Source organism: Rhinoraja longicauda, chromosome 4 (assembly GCF_053455715.1).
Source record: "Rhinoraja longicauda isolate Sanriku21f chromosome 4, sRhiLon1.1, whole genome shotgun sequence".
Classification (NCBI taxonomy): Eukaryota; Metazoa; Chordata; class Chondrichthyes; order Rajiformes; family Arhynchobatidae; genus Rhinoraja; species Rhinoraja longicauda.
The window spans coordinates 22,066,925-22,085,574 of record NC_135956.1 but is presented as its reverse complement, the minus strand read 5'-3'; the positions used below and the strand labels follow the sequence as shown (position 1 = coordinate 22,085,574).

Sequence of the window (18,650 nt, the reverse complement as noted above, 5' to 3'; positions counted from 1 at the left end):
TCTACATTAATGCCCCATGTATTTTGTTGGATTCAATTCAGCAGCGAGGAGCCAAGCCCTTTGTGTATTTTTATTTGCCCGTACTTGGATACATTATAAAGGCAATCTGCTTTATCTTAAATGAATCTGATAGGAGTGGGATAATAACTTCTATGTTTTATGCCGCAATGGTGTTAGTGTAATATAAGCCAGACTAATTCATTATAGCAGTGTTGGTCTGACAATGTATGTCATCTGATGCAATTGAAAGAGAAAGTCTTAATAACAAAAATGTCAGTGTTACCAAGACATTAACAAGACAATCTGATAATTTCCAACGATCGTAATATCAAGTGGATAATCATTTCTTTGTTTCAATGCATCAACAGTATTAATGGGATAGAATCCGTGCAATTCATTACTGCAGACAGCACGGTACTGGTATGTCATCTTATGCAACTGCACAGGCAATAAAATGGTAAGAAAGTTTGTGCCATCATCTGAAGATTGCATTGTTCATCCACCTTCATAAATCCATGCATGTGAAAGATGAGGAGAAAAATATTTTGTGGGACAGAGTCTTTTTTTTCTCCCTCTCCTGTGAGATATTCATTCACCCAGAGAAAGAAGCCTGGTCACAGAATTAGCAGTTTCAGCTCAGCTGAAGTCGCTAGGCTGTGAAGGAAAGAGAAATTGACTAATTAGCAATGCGCACTAAAACTTGACGGTTCTTTATAAAGGGGACTGCTTTTCTAAGATGTTTGACTGCGCAGTCATTTACGCACGACAATTTTACAATAGCCTTGAGCCATAATTTTAAAACTCTCTCCAGCATCCAGCCCCTTCATGGTCACTCTTCACTGGCGATGCGCGACCGTTTCTCTCCCCAACCGTGGATTTCCTATTACTCTTGTTACGACTCACTGAATCCCAGGCCCAAGGATAATGATGTGTTGTTTCTTGGTAGCATAATTTGTCACACGTACATTTTTTTGCGAAAGCTGCTCTCAGACTTCTTGCTGGTGCTAATTCTGGAGACAGTATATCAAATGATGAACGACAAAAAAACCTCGCAAGCGTAACTGCTGAAGTTGCAACGCGTGGAGCTTGATCGGATACGGATTTTACTGGGGGATCGAAGCAAAGAGAAGGAAGAAAAAAAGAGGAGAGAAAAAAATATATTATAAAAGTGAAGATCTCTGATCGAAGTGGACGCTAGTTTGCAGCCCAGTGTACACAGGTAAGTTTGTGGCCTCGGCGTCGGTGACGAGTGGGAACACAGGGGAGATGAGGCGGTGACAGGTGCTTTGGTGAATAAACAAGACTGTAAGAATCCATGGAATCCATGGACAGGGGCCACTGCTAAATTTAAAGAGATCCGTGCATGTGGTACTATGCACCATGGAAGCTCGGCGGCTTGACTTAGTAAGGCGCTGCTTACGATTTTTGAAGTTTATTTCTATTAAGAATCTGACCCCTGACGTCTGTTATAACACACGCTTAAAGCCAACAACTATACGGGTCTTTATATATGAACTGGTCGTATTTTTTTTCTAAAAAAAAACATCATTAGATAACATGCAACTTTAACTATTTCATTCGCGGTCCGCTTTAGAAAAAAAAAAACCTTGAACGCAAAAGGCTCCGCGATTTAAACCTGATATGTTTCTTTAATGTTTATTATGGGGGTGACTTCCAATCGCGGTGTGCCGGCTTAACACCGAGCAAAATATAAAGGCGAAAAATTAGCGGAAGGGGCTTAAAATCCGGAGAGATTTCGCCTACAACACAAGTCTTTTGTAACAAGAATAAAACATTTTTTTTGTTTGCCCTTTAATGAAGCGTTGGTCCGAGAAACCTCGCTTTACTTACATGGAAATGTTTGTCACGGGGAATGAATGGCTGTGAAATTGACTGTGTGAAATGTGTGACTCCTTTTTTGTTTTTTTTGTTTTTAAGGAGGTGTCCCAAGTTAGATACCATGTCAAGATCTGGAGACAGGACGTCCACCTTCGACCCTTCTCACAGTGATAACCTCCTACACGGTCTCAACCTACTGTGGCGAAAGCAGCTTTTCTGCGATGTGACTCTGACAGCCCAAAGCCAGCAGTTCCATTGCCACAAAGCCGTGCTGGCTTCGTGCTCCCAGTATTTCCGATCGCTCTTCTCCAATAACAGCCAGCGCAAGGACAGCACAAACGAAGCCGGGAGACGTACACCTTCCTCCCCGGTCGAGGATATCACCAGGTCCATCAATAACATTGTCCTGCAGGGCTGCTCTGCCACCGGGGTGTGCCTGGTGCTGGAGTACATCTACACGGCCAACATGACCCTCTCCCTGGACACGGTGGAGGACGTGCTGTCGGTCAGCAAGATCTTGCACATCCCACCCGTCACCAAACTCTGCGTCCAGTTCCTCAACGACCAGATATCCATGCAGAACTACAAGCAGATCTGCCAGATCGCCGCCATCCACGGGCTGGACGAGACCAAGAAGCTGGCCAACAAGTACTTCGTGGAGGACATCCTGCTGCTGAATTTGGAGGAGGTGTGCGCCATGATGGACTCGACGCCGCCACCTGTGGAGTCGGAGCTCGCTCTTTTCCAGATGTCCGTGCTGTGGATCGAGCACGACAGGGAGACCCGCATGCAGCACGCCCCGGACCTGATGAAGCGGCTCCGCTTCGCCCTCATCCCCGCCACAGAGCTGGTGGAGAGGGTGCAGTCCGTCGACTTCATGCGGAGCGACCCGGTCTGTCAGAAACTCCTGCTGGACGCGATGAACTACCACCTCATGCCGTTCAGGCAGCACTGCCGCCAGAGCCTGTCCAGCAGGTGAGAACGAACTAACATGCCTCTTGCTTTGCTCAGTTTCAGGGCTCAACAACGGTGTACAAGAAGATAACTGCAGGTGCTGGTACAAATCGACGGTATTTATCTCACAAAATGCTGGAGTAACTCAGCAGGTCAGGCAGCATCTCAGGAGAGAGGGAGTGGGTGACGTTTCGGGTCGAGACCCTTCTTCAGACTGATGCCAGGGGGGTGCTTGCTTTGGCTTCCTGCTGGATTTTCATTAACCTGATCCCAGGTTATCCGGAAGTCATTAGAATTTTTAAGACAGACACACACACACACACACACACACACACACACACAAGGCAGTGTTAATATTTGCAAAAACAAAAGTATCATAGTTTGAGGGGCGATGCAGTTAGACACGAAAAACGTCATCATTCACGCCCATAAATTGGCACCGAGGAAACGATCAACCACTGTTAACCAACTTTCTCCTTACCTTCTTCAGTGGCTGAGAGAAGTGGCTGTTGAATAGGTTCACTAAGTTATTCCTTCCTGCAACCCCCCCCCCCCCCCCCCTTCTCCTCCCTGGCACACATCCTCCACGGGGCTGTTGTTGGAGAGATGTTTAAGGTGGCATGTTTAAGATTTATGATCAAGCCACCAAAAAGATGGATTGGGCCCAGCGTGAAACATTCAGCAGCTCCACCCCTTCCTCCTCCTCGCTGCCCTCTTATCCCAGCAACAGATATACCTGGATAATGTTTAAACCACATGCTGTGCGTTTCCAAAGCTGAAGCCACCTCCATTACTTATCCTTTCTCTGTAGGTCCATTCCATGGTGCCATTTCCACATTCCTTTGGTTATGACAGGGACCACATATGACCAACATTTATGGGTGTCCAATAATTGAATGTTCATGATGTGTTTGGTCTGGCCATGTGGAATGAACTTCACCCTGTTCCAAGTAGCTCTCCAGAGACCTATACATTCACTGGAAATAAGACCTTCAGTGATGTTGCAAATGACTGGAAGTAGTTGAAGCATTAATTGCAGCAACCTGTGCCATATCAAGTGATGATGTACATGCTGCAGTCCCCAGATATGGATCAGCAGATACTTAACACTAATCATTATTATTCGATCATTCGTAAAAAAATACACAAAGTGCAGGTCAGGCAGCATCGCTGGAGGCAAAGATACTTCAGTTTGGTTTCATTTAGTTTAGTATGATCATGTATCCCGAGTTACAGTGAAAAGCTTTTCTTTGCATGCTACCTAGTCAGAGAAAAGACATTGGGTTGGAACCCTTCTTCAGAAAAGTCACCTATCCATGGTATCCAGAGATGCTGCCTGACCCGCTGAGTTGCTACTGCCCTTTTTGGGGGCAAATCAGCATCTACAGTTCCTTGTATCAATAGTTGATTGCGTTTATATCCTTTTATGTGCAGTGTTTTATGTGACTTGGCATCAAAACATCTAACCTGATGGAAAACAATGAAGGATCATAGGATTTAATCATAATCCATCTGTGCAATATATAATATGTATTGTTGAAAAAACTCCCTAAAATCTGGCACATAAGTAAAAGCACATAGTGTCGTGATTCTATGAATATTAGCCTTTCATCCACAGCGTTCTACAGTTACAACATCAGTGGTATACATATCTTTTAAAATAATTGAAATACTGGAGGCATGATAAAAGAATACTATGTGTCTGACAGAAGTCATCTTTTGTAATTTTCACATAATACTTGCAGTAATTTCTGACTATTTTTATGACTTAATACAATAATTTGCCATATAATTTCCTTGCCACATAATGGACAACCAGACAATGGTTACTGGAGGTACTATGCCTATTGACTAGAAAATCCTAAAGGGAAGGTGATGGAAGAGCAAGTTCAGCATTTACCTGCATAATTCAGTATGAATTATTACAGGTAAATCTTCATAACCTATGCCAGTAATATTCTATTTATTAAGAAGCTTATTGAAAAATATTTTGCCTTGCAAAGTAAGAAACCATATTTTTCAGTTTGACATCTCAGTGACAATGGCTTATCAGGTCTTGCTAAAATCAAACTCTATGATTAACGAAAAGCTTGTTTTAGACGTTTTCACCTTACCTCAGTTTAATTGTCATATTACAATACTTGGCATCCAACCTTTAGAGAATTAGTTCCTTTGGAAAGTACTTTAAATGTAATTAAACAGTCAATGATTGAGATATTATCACGGTGTTGCGTTTGAAGAACTGAAAAATTGAAGGTGTAACAGATGAAGTAAAAGAGTAGTACGAGAAAAAGCTGTGAACTACAGGACACTGAGCCTAACATCTGTGGTTGGAAAGTTACAGAGAGTATTCTGAGAGATAAGATATACATGTATTTAGATGGACAAACGCTGACTCGAGATAGTCAGCATGGTTTCGTATGTGGGAACCTGTGTCTCACGAATCTGATTAAGTTTTTTGAAGATATGACCAAAAGGTTTCATACGTTTCATAAGAGAGAGGAGCAGAATTAGCCTATCTGGCCAATCAAGTCTACTCCACCATTCAATCATGGCTCATTTATCTCTCCCTCCTAAGCCCATTCTCCTACCTTCTCCCCATAACATCTGACATCCGTACTAATCAAGAATCTATCTCTGACTTAAAAATATCCATTGACAGCCTCCATAGTCTTCTGTGGCCATGAATTCCACAATTCACCACCCTCTGAGCAAAGTTTGATGAGGGCACTGCTGTCGATGTTGTATATATGGATTTCAGCAAGGCATTTGACAAGGTTCTGCATGGTAGGCTGTTCTGAAAGGTTAGATCCCATGGGATTCAAGGAGTGATACAGTAGCTTACTGGATAGAAAATTGGCTTCATGGAAGGAAGCAGAGGATGATGGTGGAAGGTTGCTTTTTCAGACTGTTTGTTATTTATATCAGTGATTTGGATGAGAACGTACAAGACATGATTAGCAAGTTTGCAGATGACACTAAAGTGAGTGGTATTGTAGATAGTGAAGATGATTGTCAAAAATTGCAGCCGGATCTTGATATTGGGCAGGTGAGCTAAGGAATGGTTGATGGAATTTAATACAGAGAAGTGTGAGTGAGATGTTGCATTTTGGGCAGTCTAACAAGGGCAGGACCGACACTGTGTTGTAGAGAAGAGGGATCTAGGAGAGCAAGTACACAGTTTCTTGAAAGTGGCATCGCAGGTAGATGGGGGGCGGGGGGTCAAGAAGTCTTTTGGCATATTGGCCTACATCTGTCAGAGTATTGAATATAGAAGTTGGGAAGTCGTGGTGCAGTTGTATAACACTTTGGTGAGGCCACATGTAGAGTATTGTGTTTAGTTTTTCTGACAATGTTATAGGAAAGATGTTGTCAAGCTGGAAAGGGTGCAAAGGAGATATACAAGGACGTTGCCAGGACTCAAGGGCCTGAGCTATCAGGAGAGGTTGAGCAGGCTAGGACTTTATTCCTTGAATTGGAGGAGGATGAGGTGTTATCTTTTAGAAGGGTACATGATTATGAGAGGAATAGATTAGATTAAAGCACAAAGTCAAAGTAAGGTATTTGAGAACCAGAGGACATAGGTTTAAGGTGAGGGTAAAGATTTAATAGGAACCCGAGGGGTAACATTTTTACACAAAGGGTGGTGGGTCTATTATACGAGCTGCCGGAGGAGGTAGGTCAGGCAGGTACTATTATAATGTTTAAGAGACATTTGGATAGGTACAAGAATACGATAGGTTTAGAGGACTATGGACCAGGCATGGGCAGGTGGGACTAGTATAGATAGTACATGTTGGTCGGTGTGTGCAGGTTGGGCTAAAGGGCTTGTTTTCCATGCTGTATGATTCTATGACTTTGTGATACTATGAATGTTGGAACATGAAATTTTGCAATCTAGGAGCTTGCACTTCCAATCTTCCTCATGAGCAATGGCACAGTTTGAGGCACTGCATGAATGGTAGCTATGTAGGAAAGGAGGAAAAATCAGAGCGTAAGTCATATCCCAGGCCATTGTCATGATATCTTGGTCATTATTGCAGCAAACCTGGAATCATGCCAGCAAATTATGCTGTGAACCTCCAACAGTGCATCTCACAGGGAAGTCGGAAGAATCAGCAAGGAGAAAGATATTTTACAGATGTTCATCTTTAAAATAAAAGCAATTTGATAACAATAATCACTATGGTAACCCCTCTTGTTTCCCAAGTGCACACATGCCTGCTGGTTTATTATTAACAAATCACATGGGCCAATTGTGTTATTTTTAGTAGCTCAAAACTATGAGAGTTACCTGCAGAGATGCTAAGACATGATTTTCCCACAGGTAGTTATTACAAAACTCTTCAGCATTACATGGTACATTGTGGAACATTCTCTAACAACCCAACTATTATTAGCAGTTTTATAAAACCAACATGTAGTAGCATATTTTTTCTAACAACTGATAATGATATGAGATATCGCATATCGAAGAGAATAAACTAAAACAAAAAATATGTAATAGTATAGATGTCACCTTCTGGCAGGGATGTTTTTGATTTAATTATTTACAATGCCACTAAAACAAAGCAAATTTGGTGCCATAGGATATTTCTCTTTCATATTCATAGATTAATATCAATGTTATATCAGATTTGTGAGATTCATTATTCTTCATTGAAATAAATCATGAGAATGGAGCATTTGAAAAAATCTTTTTTGTGGTATTAGCCTATTGTCATGCACAATTGGGATGATTTTATCTAGTTTTAATGTAAGATTAGCAATGAATACATACCAAAAGCCATTATATATTGTTTAGGTGAAATAATGTTCAGGTCACATATTCAACTTGAGTTAAAGTCACTTTTAGCAATAGGTATTCGGAAAAGTTATTTATTTTTGTGGTGCTCGGAAGAATGAGTCTGTTCTCAGTCATTCAACATCTTAGGAATCATAGAAATGTAGAACAAAGCAGTTCATTTATCATCGTGTCTGTTTCAATCAAAAGAGATCTACCCAGATTAATCCCGGAATCCATTCAACTGGCCGTTCATGGGTCTTCAAGTACACATCTATGTACTGTTTAACTGTGAAGAGCATCTTTCCCTTTATCACCTTTTCAGGCTCTGAGTTCCAGGTCCATATCACTCCCTGGGTAAAAAGTGCTTTCCTTTGTTTTGCTTCTGATCCTCATACAAAGTATTTTAGAACTATGCTCCCTGTTTTTTGACCCATCGACTAAGTATGATCTCCTTGTTTGCCTGGATGCTTAATAATTATATACATCTCTACATCCTCATAGAGGTCACAGAGTCATAGAGTCATAGAGTCATAGAGTGATACTGTGTGGAAACAGGCCTTTCGGCCCAACTTGCCCACACGTCCTAGCTACACTAGTCCCACCTGCTTGCGTTTGTTCCAAATACCCACCACCCTCTGCGCGAAAAAGTTACCCATCAGATTCCTATTAAATCTTTTCCCCTTCACCTTAAACCTATGTCCTCTGGACCTCGATTCATCTACTCTGGGCAAGAATCTGTGCATCTACCTGATCTATTCCTCTCATGATTTTAATACCATCCTCCATCTCTCTTGTTCCAAAGAAAACTACTCAAGATTATCCAACCTTTCATCACATTTACACTTTCCCAGCCCTGGCAATATTGTTGTAAATTTCTCAAAAAATTAGCTTATTTTTAATTAATGGTATTTATTCACAAAATGCTGGAGTAACTCAGCAGGTCAGGCAGCATCTCAGGAGAGAAATTAACATCAGTAAAATAGAACATCTGGCCATTGCCACTCTGCTTTCTGTAGGACGTCACTTTGAGCAAATTGGCATTTGCCTTTCCAACTTTACAATTGTGAGTCCAGTTTAAAAGTGCTTTACTATGTCCATAAGTCCATATTATGTCCATAATAAACCTATTTTAGAACAGAGAACACTAAGAGAATGTAATTTTGATAGGCTGGGATAGAATGAACAGGAAAGACCTATTTCTCTTGGTAGAGATACCAGTAGTTGACCTACCAATGTTAGGTGACCTACCTACATATTTTTGACTAAAGGCTTTTAAAAAATACTTGGATATGCAGTTGAAGTGCTGCAACCTGCAAGGCTATAGACAGACTTACAGATGGAAAGGGGGGCTAAATTGGAAAGCAATGGGCCAAACGGCCTCCTACTATGGTATGAGTTTCCATGCTTTCCATGGCTTTCTGGTCAGTGGTTTCTTTATTATTAGGCTGGAATCCAATAAATATTTTGTGTAACTTTGATTTAATGATATTCACTGATTGTGTTAAAGGGCTGATTGCAAACAGAGTCTTGCATGATTGGCAGTCTCACAAATGTTCATCACACCGTGTCACAGAGTTAAGGGAACTGAAATTATTTCTGCCTATTCAATGTGACCCTAAGAACCAGATGGAAGGTTGATGAACGTATTCAGACCAACTGCATTCATTATTGCTGTGTCCTTTTTACTTCAGCTCTCCCTCTTGTGCTACCATCAGATAAGTTGACACTTTTTCACAAAGGTGTCAAGGAAAATGAAGTTGGCCTCAAAGTGGCAACCTTTGAGAGGAAGTTAAAAGCATCCTTGCAGGTCTCCTCAAATGTGCAAAGGCAGTGAAAGGCTATGGAGAAGAAGAACAAAATCTCTGATGAAGTGGAAGAAGAAAATCATTTGCCTCTGCGCTGGCTGCAATTCTTCTCTTCCTTGCACCCAACTGCCTCTCTTGTAGTTCACTTTTCTTTTTTTTATGTCTCTTTTTTCATATATATAATTTTCTTATTTCTATTTGTTTATATCTTCCCTGGCTGCTGGTGTTCCTGGTGTCAGCTTTCAGATCTGCTTTCTTTACTGACTCATTCCCAATTGTATAAAGCAAAAGGATGCTATTAGAGGCTTACTGCCATCTCAGCATCATCGCATAAATGAACAGGCTCCTTGTAAACTATACATCCTATTGTTTGGCTCTGTCTTATTGTTTAGCACTGCTTTACACTTTCAGTCATTCCTAATGTAATTCCTATTGAATGTCAAATTTGCTGATGGCAGCAAAAGGAGAAGAGTAAGCAATAATGCACTTGCTCTGAATACAAAGGTCACAAGGTCATTTCATAGGCTGAGGAAGATCAATCAAATTTCATTAAATCAGGGAAGTGTAGGGACATACGGATTAGCGGGGGGGTCTCGAACCCTCGGTTGGGCTAACGAGTCACGAGATGCGGGAGCGCGAGGTATAGTTGTGTCTGGCGCCCAGCTGGAGAGATGAGATTAGATTGTATTGGCTAGTTAAGTAGTGTGCGTCCAAAGTAAGCAGTTGCAGTTTGTTACGGTTACCTACGAATAAAGACCTTTGAACAATAACGCTCGTTTTGGACTCACTACATTGGTGACCCGAACGCGAAGAACACGCAGAATGTCGCAAGTGGGAGCGAGCGCGGGCGAGGTTCACCTACCGCCGTTCTGGGCCCATCAGCCGCACCTGTGGTTTGTACAGGCGGAGTCGCAGTTCCATATTAAAAAGGTGGATAGCGAACTGGAGAAGTTCCACCACCTCGTGAGCTGTCTGCAGGCGGAGGTGGCGGCGAGGGTCAGTCAATATCTGACCAGTCCACCCCAAACGGAGCAGTACGTGGGGCTCAAGAGGCTCCTACTGAAGAAATTCGGCTGGAGCCAGAACCAGCGGGCTCTGAGGCTGCTCCATCTACCAGCGCTGGGGCAACGGCTGCCGTCCGAGTTGATGACGGAAATGCTGACCTTGGTGGGCGACCATCAGCCGTGCATGATGTTCGAGGCGGCATTTCGAGAGAAGCTACCCCAGGACGTCAGGCTGGTGTTGGCCGACGTCTCGTTTGATGACCCGGAAACGTTCGCCGAGAAAGCCGACGTGCTCGTCAGGGAGCGGCACACCCGGGACGACTCGGTCAATCGTGTCTCGAGGCCCAGCGGCAGTCGGGGGAGCGGCCGGGAGAGCGACGGCTCGGCCGCTATTTCGCAGTCTGCCAGGCAAGAGGGGGCTGCAGAACATGTTTATTGGTCGCGGGCACAACCAGCACGGCAGAATAAAAGCGGCTGGTGTTTCTTCCATCGGTGGTGGGGCAGTGACGCCCGAAGTTGCAGAGCCCCGTGTACGTTTCCGGGAAATGCCTGGGCCGATCGAACGTAGAGGCAGTTTCGATTGGCCGTAATTGCCGCCTCTACGTGACGGACCAAAAGACCGGGATCGTGTATCTGGTGGATACGGGAGCAGTTGTGAGTATTGTGCCTCCCTACGGCTGTGAAGTTCAAGCGGGGGGGGAGGGGCCGCCCCTTATTGCAGTGAACGGTAGCGCCATCCGCACTTACGGTAAGAGGGCTATGTCCCTGTCCTTTGGGTCTAGGACCTACCATTGGAATTTCATCGTGGCGGATGTGGGCCAGGCCATTTTGGGTGCAGACTTCCTATGGGCGTTTTTGTTGGTCGTAGCCGCCCACGGTAGCGGCCTGCAGCCCTCGGCCGACGTACGGCCCCGAAGTACGGGGCCTGCGGCCCCTCCAAGCGCCGCCCCACCCAGTTCAGCGATCCAGGCCATCACGGCCCCCGGTCAGTTCGATGCGGTCCTAGCGGAGTTCCCGCAGCTCCTCGTTCAGCGGTTCGATGCACCTTCCAAGAAGCATGGGGTGGTGCATTTCATTCCGACCGAGGGGCCGCCGGTTTTTGCCCGGGCACGGCGCCTCCCACCTGAAAAGCTGGCCATGGCTCGAGAGGAGTTCTTGAGCTTGGAGAGGCTGGGAATTGTGCGGCCTTCAAGTAGTCCATGGGCACCACGGCCGGACCGCTACCCGATTCCGCACATACAGGACTTCTCAGCTAGCCTGGAGGGGGCTACAATTTTTTCGAAGATTGATCTGGTGCGGGGGTATCATCAGATCCCGGTCCATCCGCCGGACATCCCAAAGACAGCTACCATTACTTCGTTCGGATTGTTTGAGTGGTTGCGCATGCCTTTCGGCCTTAAAAACGCAGCTCAGGCATTTCAGCGTCTCATGGACCGTATGGGTCGAGGTTTGCCATTCGTGTTTATTTATCTCTATGACATTTTGATTGCCAGCCGTTCTGTCCAGGAGCGCTTAGTCCACCTCCGCACTATATTCCAGAGGCTGCAGGACCACGGCCTGATTCTGCACCCGAACAAATGCCAATTCGGCCTGTCGGTGGTAGATTTTTTGGGTCACCGGGTTACATCGGCTGGAGCCACCCCTTTGCCAGCTAAGGTGGAGGCGGTCCGCTCTTTTCCACGTCCTACTACCATCAAGGGATTGCAGGAATTCGTAGGCATGGTGAACTTTTATCACCGGTTCGTGCCTGCAGCAGCTCGGGTCATGCGCCCCCTTTTTCAATGCCTCGCGGGTAACCCCGCTGAGTTGGTATGGTCCGCAGCTGCAGAGACGGCTTTTGTCGCGGTCGAACAGGCCCTCGCCAACGCCACCATGCTGGTGCACCCGCGCTCCTCCACCCCCACGGCGCTGACGGTGGACGCCTCAGACGTGGTGGTGGGTGGGGTTTTGGAGCAGCAGGTCGAAGGTCAATGGCAGCCCTTGGCGTTTTTCAGCCGGCAGCTCACGCGAGCCGAGCTCAAATATAGTGCGTTTGATAGGGAGCTCCTGGCCCTCTATTTAGCAGTCCGCCACTTCCGCTATTTTTTGGAAGGCCGTTCTTTCGCGGCCTACATGGATCACAAACCTCTGACATTCGCTTCTGCTAAGGTTTCTGATCCGTGGTCAGCTCGCCAGCAGCGGCACCTCACCCTAATTTCGGAGTTTACCACCGATGTCCGTCATATTGCGGGTAGGCTTAATACTGTTGCTGATGCCCTGTCCCGGCCGGCCATTCCCTCCGTTGCCGTGGTAGGCGGACAGGTGGATTTCCAGGAGCTAGCGTGGGCTCAGCGCCTGGAAAAAACGGCCGAGGTGTACGCCTCCACAGCCTCGGGACTGCGTTTGGAGCAGGTGGCGTATGGCCCCACAGGTACCAAGTTGTGGTGTGACGTTTCCCTTTCACGCCCTTGCCCGGTGGTGCCTGCCGCCCTGCGGCGTAAGGTTTTTGAGGCCATTCACGGCCTGGCACATCCGTCCATCAGGGCGACTTCGGCCATGGTGGCCGCCCGGTTTGTCTGGCACGGCCTGCGGAAGCAGGTGGCGGCCTGGGCACGGGCCTGTATTCCGTGCCAAACCTCCAAAGTTCATCGCCATGTCCAGCCCCCATACCAGAGTTTCGAGGTTCCTGACGGTGGTGGATCGGTTTACACGTTGGCCGGAGGCGCTCCTATTGTCGGACACCTCGGCTGCCTCCTGTGCACGGGCCCTGGCGTTGCATTGGGTGGCCCGTTTCGGCGTACCGGCTATCATCACCACAGATCAGGGAGCCCAGTTCACCTCCTCCCTCTGGGCCGCGCTGGCACAGTTGTATGGGTCTCGCTTACAGCAGACCACCGCCTACCATCCCCAATCCAACGGGATGGTTGAGCGCTTCCATCGGCAGCTTAAGGCGTCCCTCTGTGCCCGACTGACCGGCCACGATTGGGCTGACCAGCTGCCTTGGGTCCTCCTCGGCATTCGTACGGCCCCAAAGGCCGAGCTAGGCACATCCTCGGCCGAGCTCGTCTACGGTTCGCCCCTGCGGGTACCAGGTGACATCCTCCCTACGGCTGCCCCCCTGGTGCCGCCAGCGGCGCCTTGTTTGCCACCCCTCAGCCCCCCGCCGCCTATGGTTGGGCCCGGGCCCCCGTTCCCGATCAAGCACTCTCCGTCGCCTACGCCCTCCGCTTCCGGGGCCCCTCCATCGCCTCCGGCGGCGGCGACCTCCCCGCCTCCCGTCACATTGGCGGTATCGGTTTCCCCCCTCCATACGCGTTCCGGGAGGGAGGTCCGGGCACCCGTGAGGTACGGTTTCGAGGATTCTGGGGGGGGGTCATGTAGGGACATACGGATTAGCGGTGGGGTCTCGAACCCTCAGTTGGGCTAACGAGTCACGAGATGCGGGAGCGCGAGGTATAGTTGTGTCTGGCGCCCAGCTGGAGAGATGAGATTAGATTGTATTGGCTAGTTAAGTAGTGTGTGTCCAAAGTAAGCAGTTGCAGTTTGTTACGGTTACCTACGAATAAAGACCTTTGAACAATAACGCTCGTTTTGGACTCACTACAGAAGATTAAAAAGGTTATCTCCTTTGGATTTTAAAATGACGGGTATCAGTAAGATGGATCGAAGGAGGTATTTTGCATAAAAACCAGTGTAGTGTAATGAGAGGGTGTGTTTTATATTCAGAAAGTTAGAGAAATGATCTTTTCTTTGGTGCTCCCAATGGCATTACCTCTTGCAGTCATTGCATTTCAGAACATCTGCAGCCTGTGATTTACAAAGAGCAAGACCACAAACTGCCCATGATTTCCTTTGAAATCTCTTGCTATCTGCTTGGAATGGTCATTGATAAATTGCTCACAAATTCAGCTAATCTAAGAACCAAAGAGCTTACAGAAATTTGGTGACTTATGAACAAGAGTGGCACAGAAATATTCAGAAAGGATCTGTGTTGATCACTGATTGAGTAGGGAACAGAGGGAATGGACAAGGAGCTGGCAGAGACTTAAAAATTGAATTTTCGATAATAGGATTGGCCTATTTTTTCTGATTTCTTTTCTTCAAGCAGTTAAATTATTTTTCATTTCCTCAACCTTCATTCTAAACGATTTGAAGTACATAACACTTTAGTTTAATGCAGAATAGATGTTTTAGTGTTTCTTAGTGAGCACATTATTGAAACCATTCATTGTTTTTATGTTCTTTAAATCATTTGCACACATTTCTGTTGATCTCCATTTCCAACACCGATCCAGAGGAAATATCAGCCTTTGAAGAAGTGCTCATAAAATGATCCATTTTCCATTTTGTTCTCATGGAGAGATCTTCACTGAATGTCTTCTGTCGATGACACAAATAAAATATGGAACCATTCCATGTGGCGATGGCAGAGTTAAGATCCTAATGTAAGATGTTACCCCGTTGAATCATTTTTTATTTACTGTACTGCAGTTGCATTAGCCTTAATAAAACTAATTTCATTAAATGGGAGGATAAGCCAATAGGCAGAACAGCACAAAGATTTAACATGCTGAAGAGCAGAAAGATCTGATGCAAGGAATTCTGGTTCCGGATCTAGATATTTCTCAACACTGGTGATGCATATCCCACTCCAAAACATTTTCTTTTTGGTACATTTTGCGGTAATTTTAATGTATTTTATTGTACGTCTTAAAGTTACCAATGGTTTGTAGAAAACAGACCGTGCCTACATTGGTATTTATACGCGAGCCAGTTACGATTATAATGAGCAGATTATAATAGAGCAGATTAACGTGAAGTGAAGTGTTCAACTGATAAACTTTACAAGCACTGAAATAAACCCACAGAGTGATAGATTCAGTTTTCTCCAATGAGTGGTAAAATCCAAAATCAACCTTCATAAAAAAGTGCTGGGGTAACTCAGCGGGTCAGGCAGCATCTCAGGAGAGAAGGAATGGGTGACGTTTCGGGTCGAGACTCTTCTTCAGTCTGAGATGCTGCCTGACCCACTGAGTTACCCCAGCATTTGGTGTCTACTCTCAGTATCTCTGTCTCCATTGCATCGACCTGATGCATGAAATTTGTGTGATCAAGTTTACTATAAATGATCAAACATTGCAATGACAGGAAGAAATAAATTAATTTGCAAATCAGGCAGTATGTTTATCAGAAAATGTAACTAAGTACACCTGGCTCAATGTCACTGATTTTAGTTTGTCTCCAAGAAAGAACAAAGGAGTATTTTAATCTATACCAGTGATCTTGTCTTGGTGGCATTCAGTATTAAAGTGGTTAGTTTTCTTGATTCTTTTAGTAAATTGGAAACATGCAGAATCAACTTGGCTTGAATAATAATAAATCAAGGTCAAACTGAGACTTGAGTTGACTATGGTTTGGACACATTTCTCATACCTCACGCAAGCAGAATATTGAGATATAAAGTTGTGGAGATATCAATTGTCAGTTATTTCATTGCCAATGTTAATCATGTCTTCAACAAATATCGTGTACAGGTTTCAGATGTTCCCTCACAGACAGAAATGGTTGAACCACAATCATCGTTTGTTTTAAGTCCAATTACTGACTAATTCCCAAAAGAATAAAGGAATGCTTTAATACATTTTTACTGCCAGGGTGGGTAGGAATGTAAGAAACACAAGAAATTAAAGAAGGTGTAGGTGATTCAACCGCTTGCTACTGCCATTTAACATGATCATGATGAATCTTTTTATATCGGCACCATAAGCTTGCACTAACTTAATATCTCTGGATTCCCTTAAAATATAGATATCTATTGATATAGGTAGAGAATACCAAATCCTATCCTTTGCATGACTAAATTTCTTCTCATCTCAGTCTTGAACATGTGACCCCATGTTTTGAGACTGTGGCCTCTTTTACTTGACATTAATACATTGACCTACACTGTCAAGCCACATGGAACATTTTGTGGACTTCAATGAGTTATCCTCTTGATTCTTCTAAAATGAAGAGAGTATACAATTAGTTTACATAATATCACTTCAGAGTTCAAAACTGAGGGATTAAGTGGTGCCAAAATCAGGTCTCCAAAATGATAACAGTAACTCGAGGCCTCTGCTTAGACATCCATAAACGAGGAGAGAGTGCTTAGGAATTATTTTCTGTGCCCAAGGTTTACATCATGGTCCAACAGAAGGGGTCTGCACTTGCAGATTCCAGTTGTATTGTCACCTGAGCAACAATGTTAGACGGCCCTTGGTGGCTTCAATTGCAGGTGTAGATTTCTCCTCCTTTGCAAGTCCATATAATTTGGCATGTTCATCCAAAATAAACTAATCTTGTCACGGCATTAGTTCAGGCAAATTAACCCGTCGGATGACTCCCACTCTCAAATGACTTCAGCCAACACTTTCGGAGGTTTCTTGGCACTTATCAGCTCGAACAACCTCACCAGTCACATTCACATCCACATCATGGAAATTCACACAATTAATGGCATAAAACCAGCTTCAAAGACATCCAAACATCCTCTCTCTTTACCCTGCATTGATTTCCTGTAATTCTTTTTGCCTTCTCTTGAATCATTAAATAACGTGGCCTTTGACTTTGATCATCAACTCAAAGAGCTAATAATACTTCCGTTTTGGAAAACACTCCACTCACTTCATAATCAACACATTGCATGCAAGCTGAGCCTTTCACATGCTCTTCATTCCATACCTTGCCCTTCGCGATTCATCCATTAGAAAATGCGAAACCAAAAAGTAAACTACAGTCCTGGGTATCCGAAGTAAAAGCAGAAATGGATGGAAAAGTTTTATAGTGGATGAAGAAGACTGATGTTGCTTCTGACCAGAGCCTCTGACAAATATTCAGCTACTTCCTCATATGGAAATCCCAATGACATAAAATCCAACAGTGGAGCTTTCTCTAGATGGGATTCCTGGGCATGGTGCTGAGCTCTCTGCCCCTGCAATGCTACACTGGCCAGATCTACCAGAGGACCGGAGCCTCAATTCGTTTCAATTGGAATCCGTGGCCTCTAATTTAGTTTAGAGATACAGCATGGAAGCAAGCCCTTTGGCCCGCCGAGTCCGCGCCAACAAGTGATCACCCCGTACACTAGCAATCCCCTACACGGGGACAATTTACAAGTTTTACCAAAGGCAATTAACCTACAAGCCTGTGCGTTTTTGGGGTGGGAGGAAACTGGAGCCCCTGGGGGAAAACACGATCACAGGGGAGAAGGTATTGAGTCCGTACTGACAGCAGCACCCGAAGTTAGGATCAAAGCCAGGACTCTGGCACTGTAAGGCAGCCACTCTACTGCCGTACCATCTGCCCTGGTGTTAGATTTCTTTCTGTGGACCAGACGGACTCTATCTTAGAAGTGAAGTGTTATGTATTATACCTAGTTTATTTAATATTTCTGTTTTATGTTCTTATTTGTGTTTTAATAAGACATTTATTAATTTTAGATTAAATTACATTTTTTATATTTTGTGGCCCTATTAAATTTCATCTCGAGCTTTGACAGGAAACAAAGTTCTGAGCTCACTGTTGCCCGGTGTCTGAGACTGTTCGGTTATTAAAAGGCTTTACTCTCTCCATACCCATTCCTGTGTAGCTAATGACAGCACTAATGTCATCTTTAAATCTGCTGATGATACTGCCGTCATTGGAAAAATAACAGGTAACAGTAAATCAGAGTTCAGGAGGGAGATCGATAATCTGGTTGACTGGTGCCAGTACAACCATCTTGCTCTCAATGTGTAGGAAGGAACTGCAAATGCTGGGTTACACCAAAGATAGACACAAAATGCTGGAGTAACTCAGCAGGTCAGGCAGAATATCTGGAGAAAAATAATAGGTGACGTTTCGGGTCGAGACCCTCAACTCGAAACATCATCTATTCCTTTTCTCCAGAGATGCTGCCTGACCTGCTGAGTTACTTTGTGTCTATCTTGCTCTTAATGTCAACAAGACCAAAGAGCTGTTTATTGACTGCAGGAAGGGAAATTCAAGGGACAATGCATCTGTCTTCATTGGCACTTTGGCAATGGAGAGTGTTAACAGCTTCAAATTGCTGATGACATGCTCTGGGTGCAGCATATCGATGCAAGTACAAAGAAAACTCATCAACACCTTTACCTCCTCAGAGATCCGAGGATATTTGGCATGTCACTGAATATGCTATAGAATGTCGTCAGTGGTACAGTGAAGAGCACACTGACTGGTTGCATGCACCAGGGCTTGATTCGGTAATTCGAATGCTCAAGA

General features: G+C 44.8%; 1 protein-coding gene across 3 annotated transcripts in view; it reads left to right on the top strand.

The window, feature by feature from the left end:
* The first annotated feature begins 786 nt into the window (after positions 1–786).
* Positions 787–18,650, top strand: part of klhl14 (kelch-like family member 14) — a 114,523-nt gene continuing 96,659 nt past the window's right edge. The window contains exons 1-2 of one of the 3 annotated variants that reach the window (XM_078398524.1): positions 787–1,219; positions 1,939–2,814. In XM_078398524.1, coding sequence (XP_078254650.1) covers positions 1,961–2,814 — 854 coding nt within the window. In that variant the 5' untranslated portion in view covers positions 787–1,219; positions 1,939–1,960. Of the gene's footprint in view, positions 1,220–1,280; positions 1,405–1,849; positions 2,815–18,650 lie in introns of those variants that run through there. The other 2 variants (XM_078398525.1, XM_078398526.1) reach the window with 2 other exon arrangements.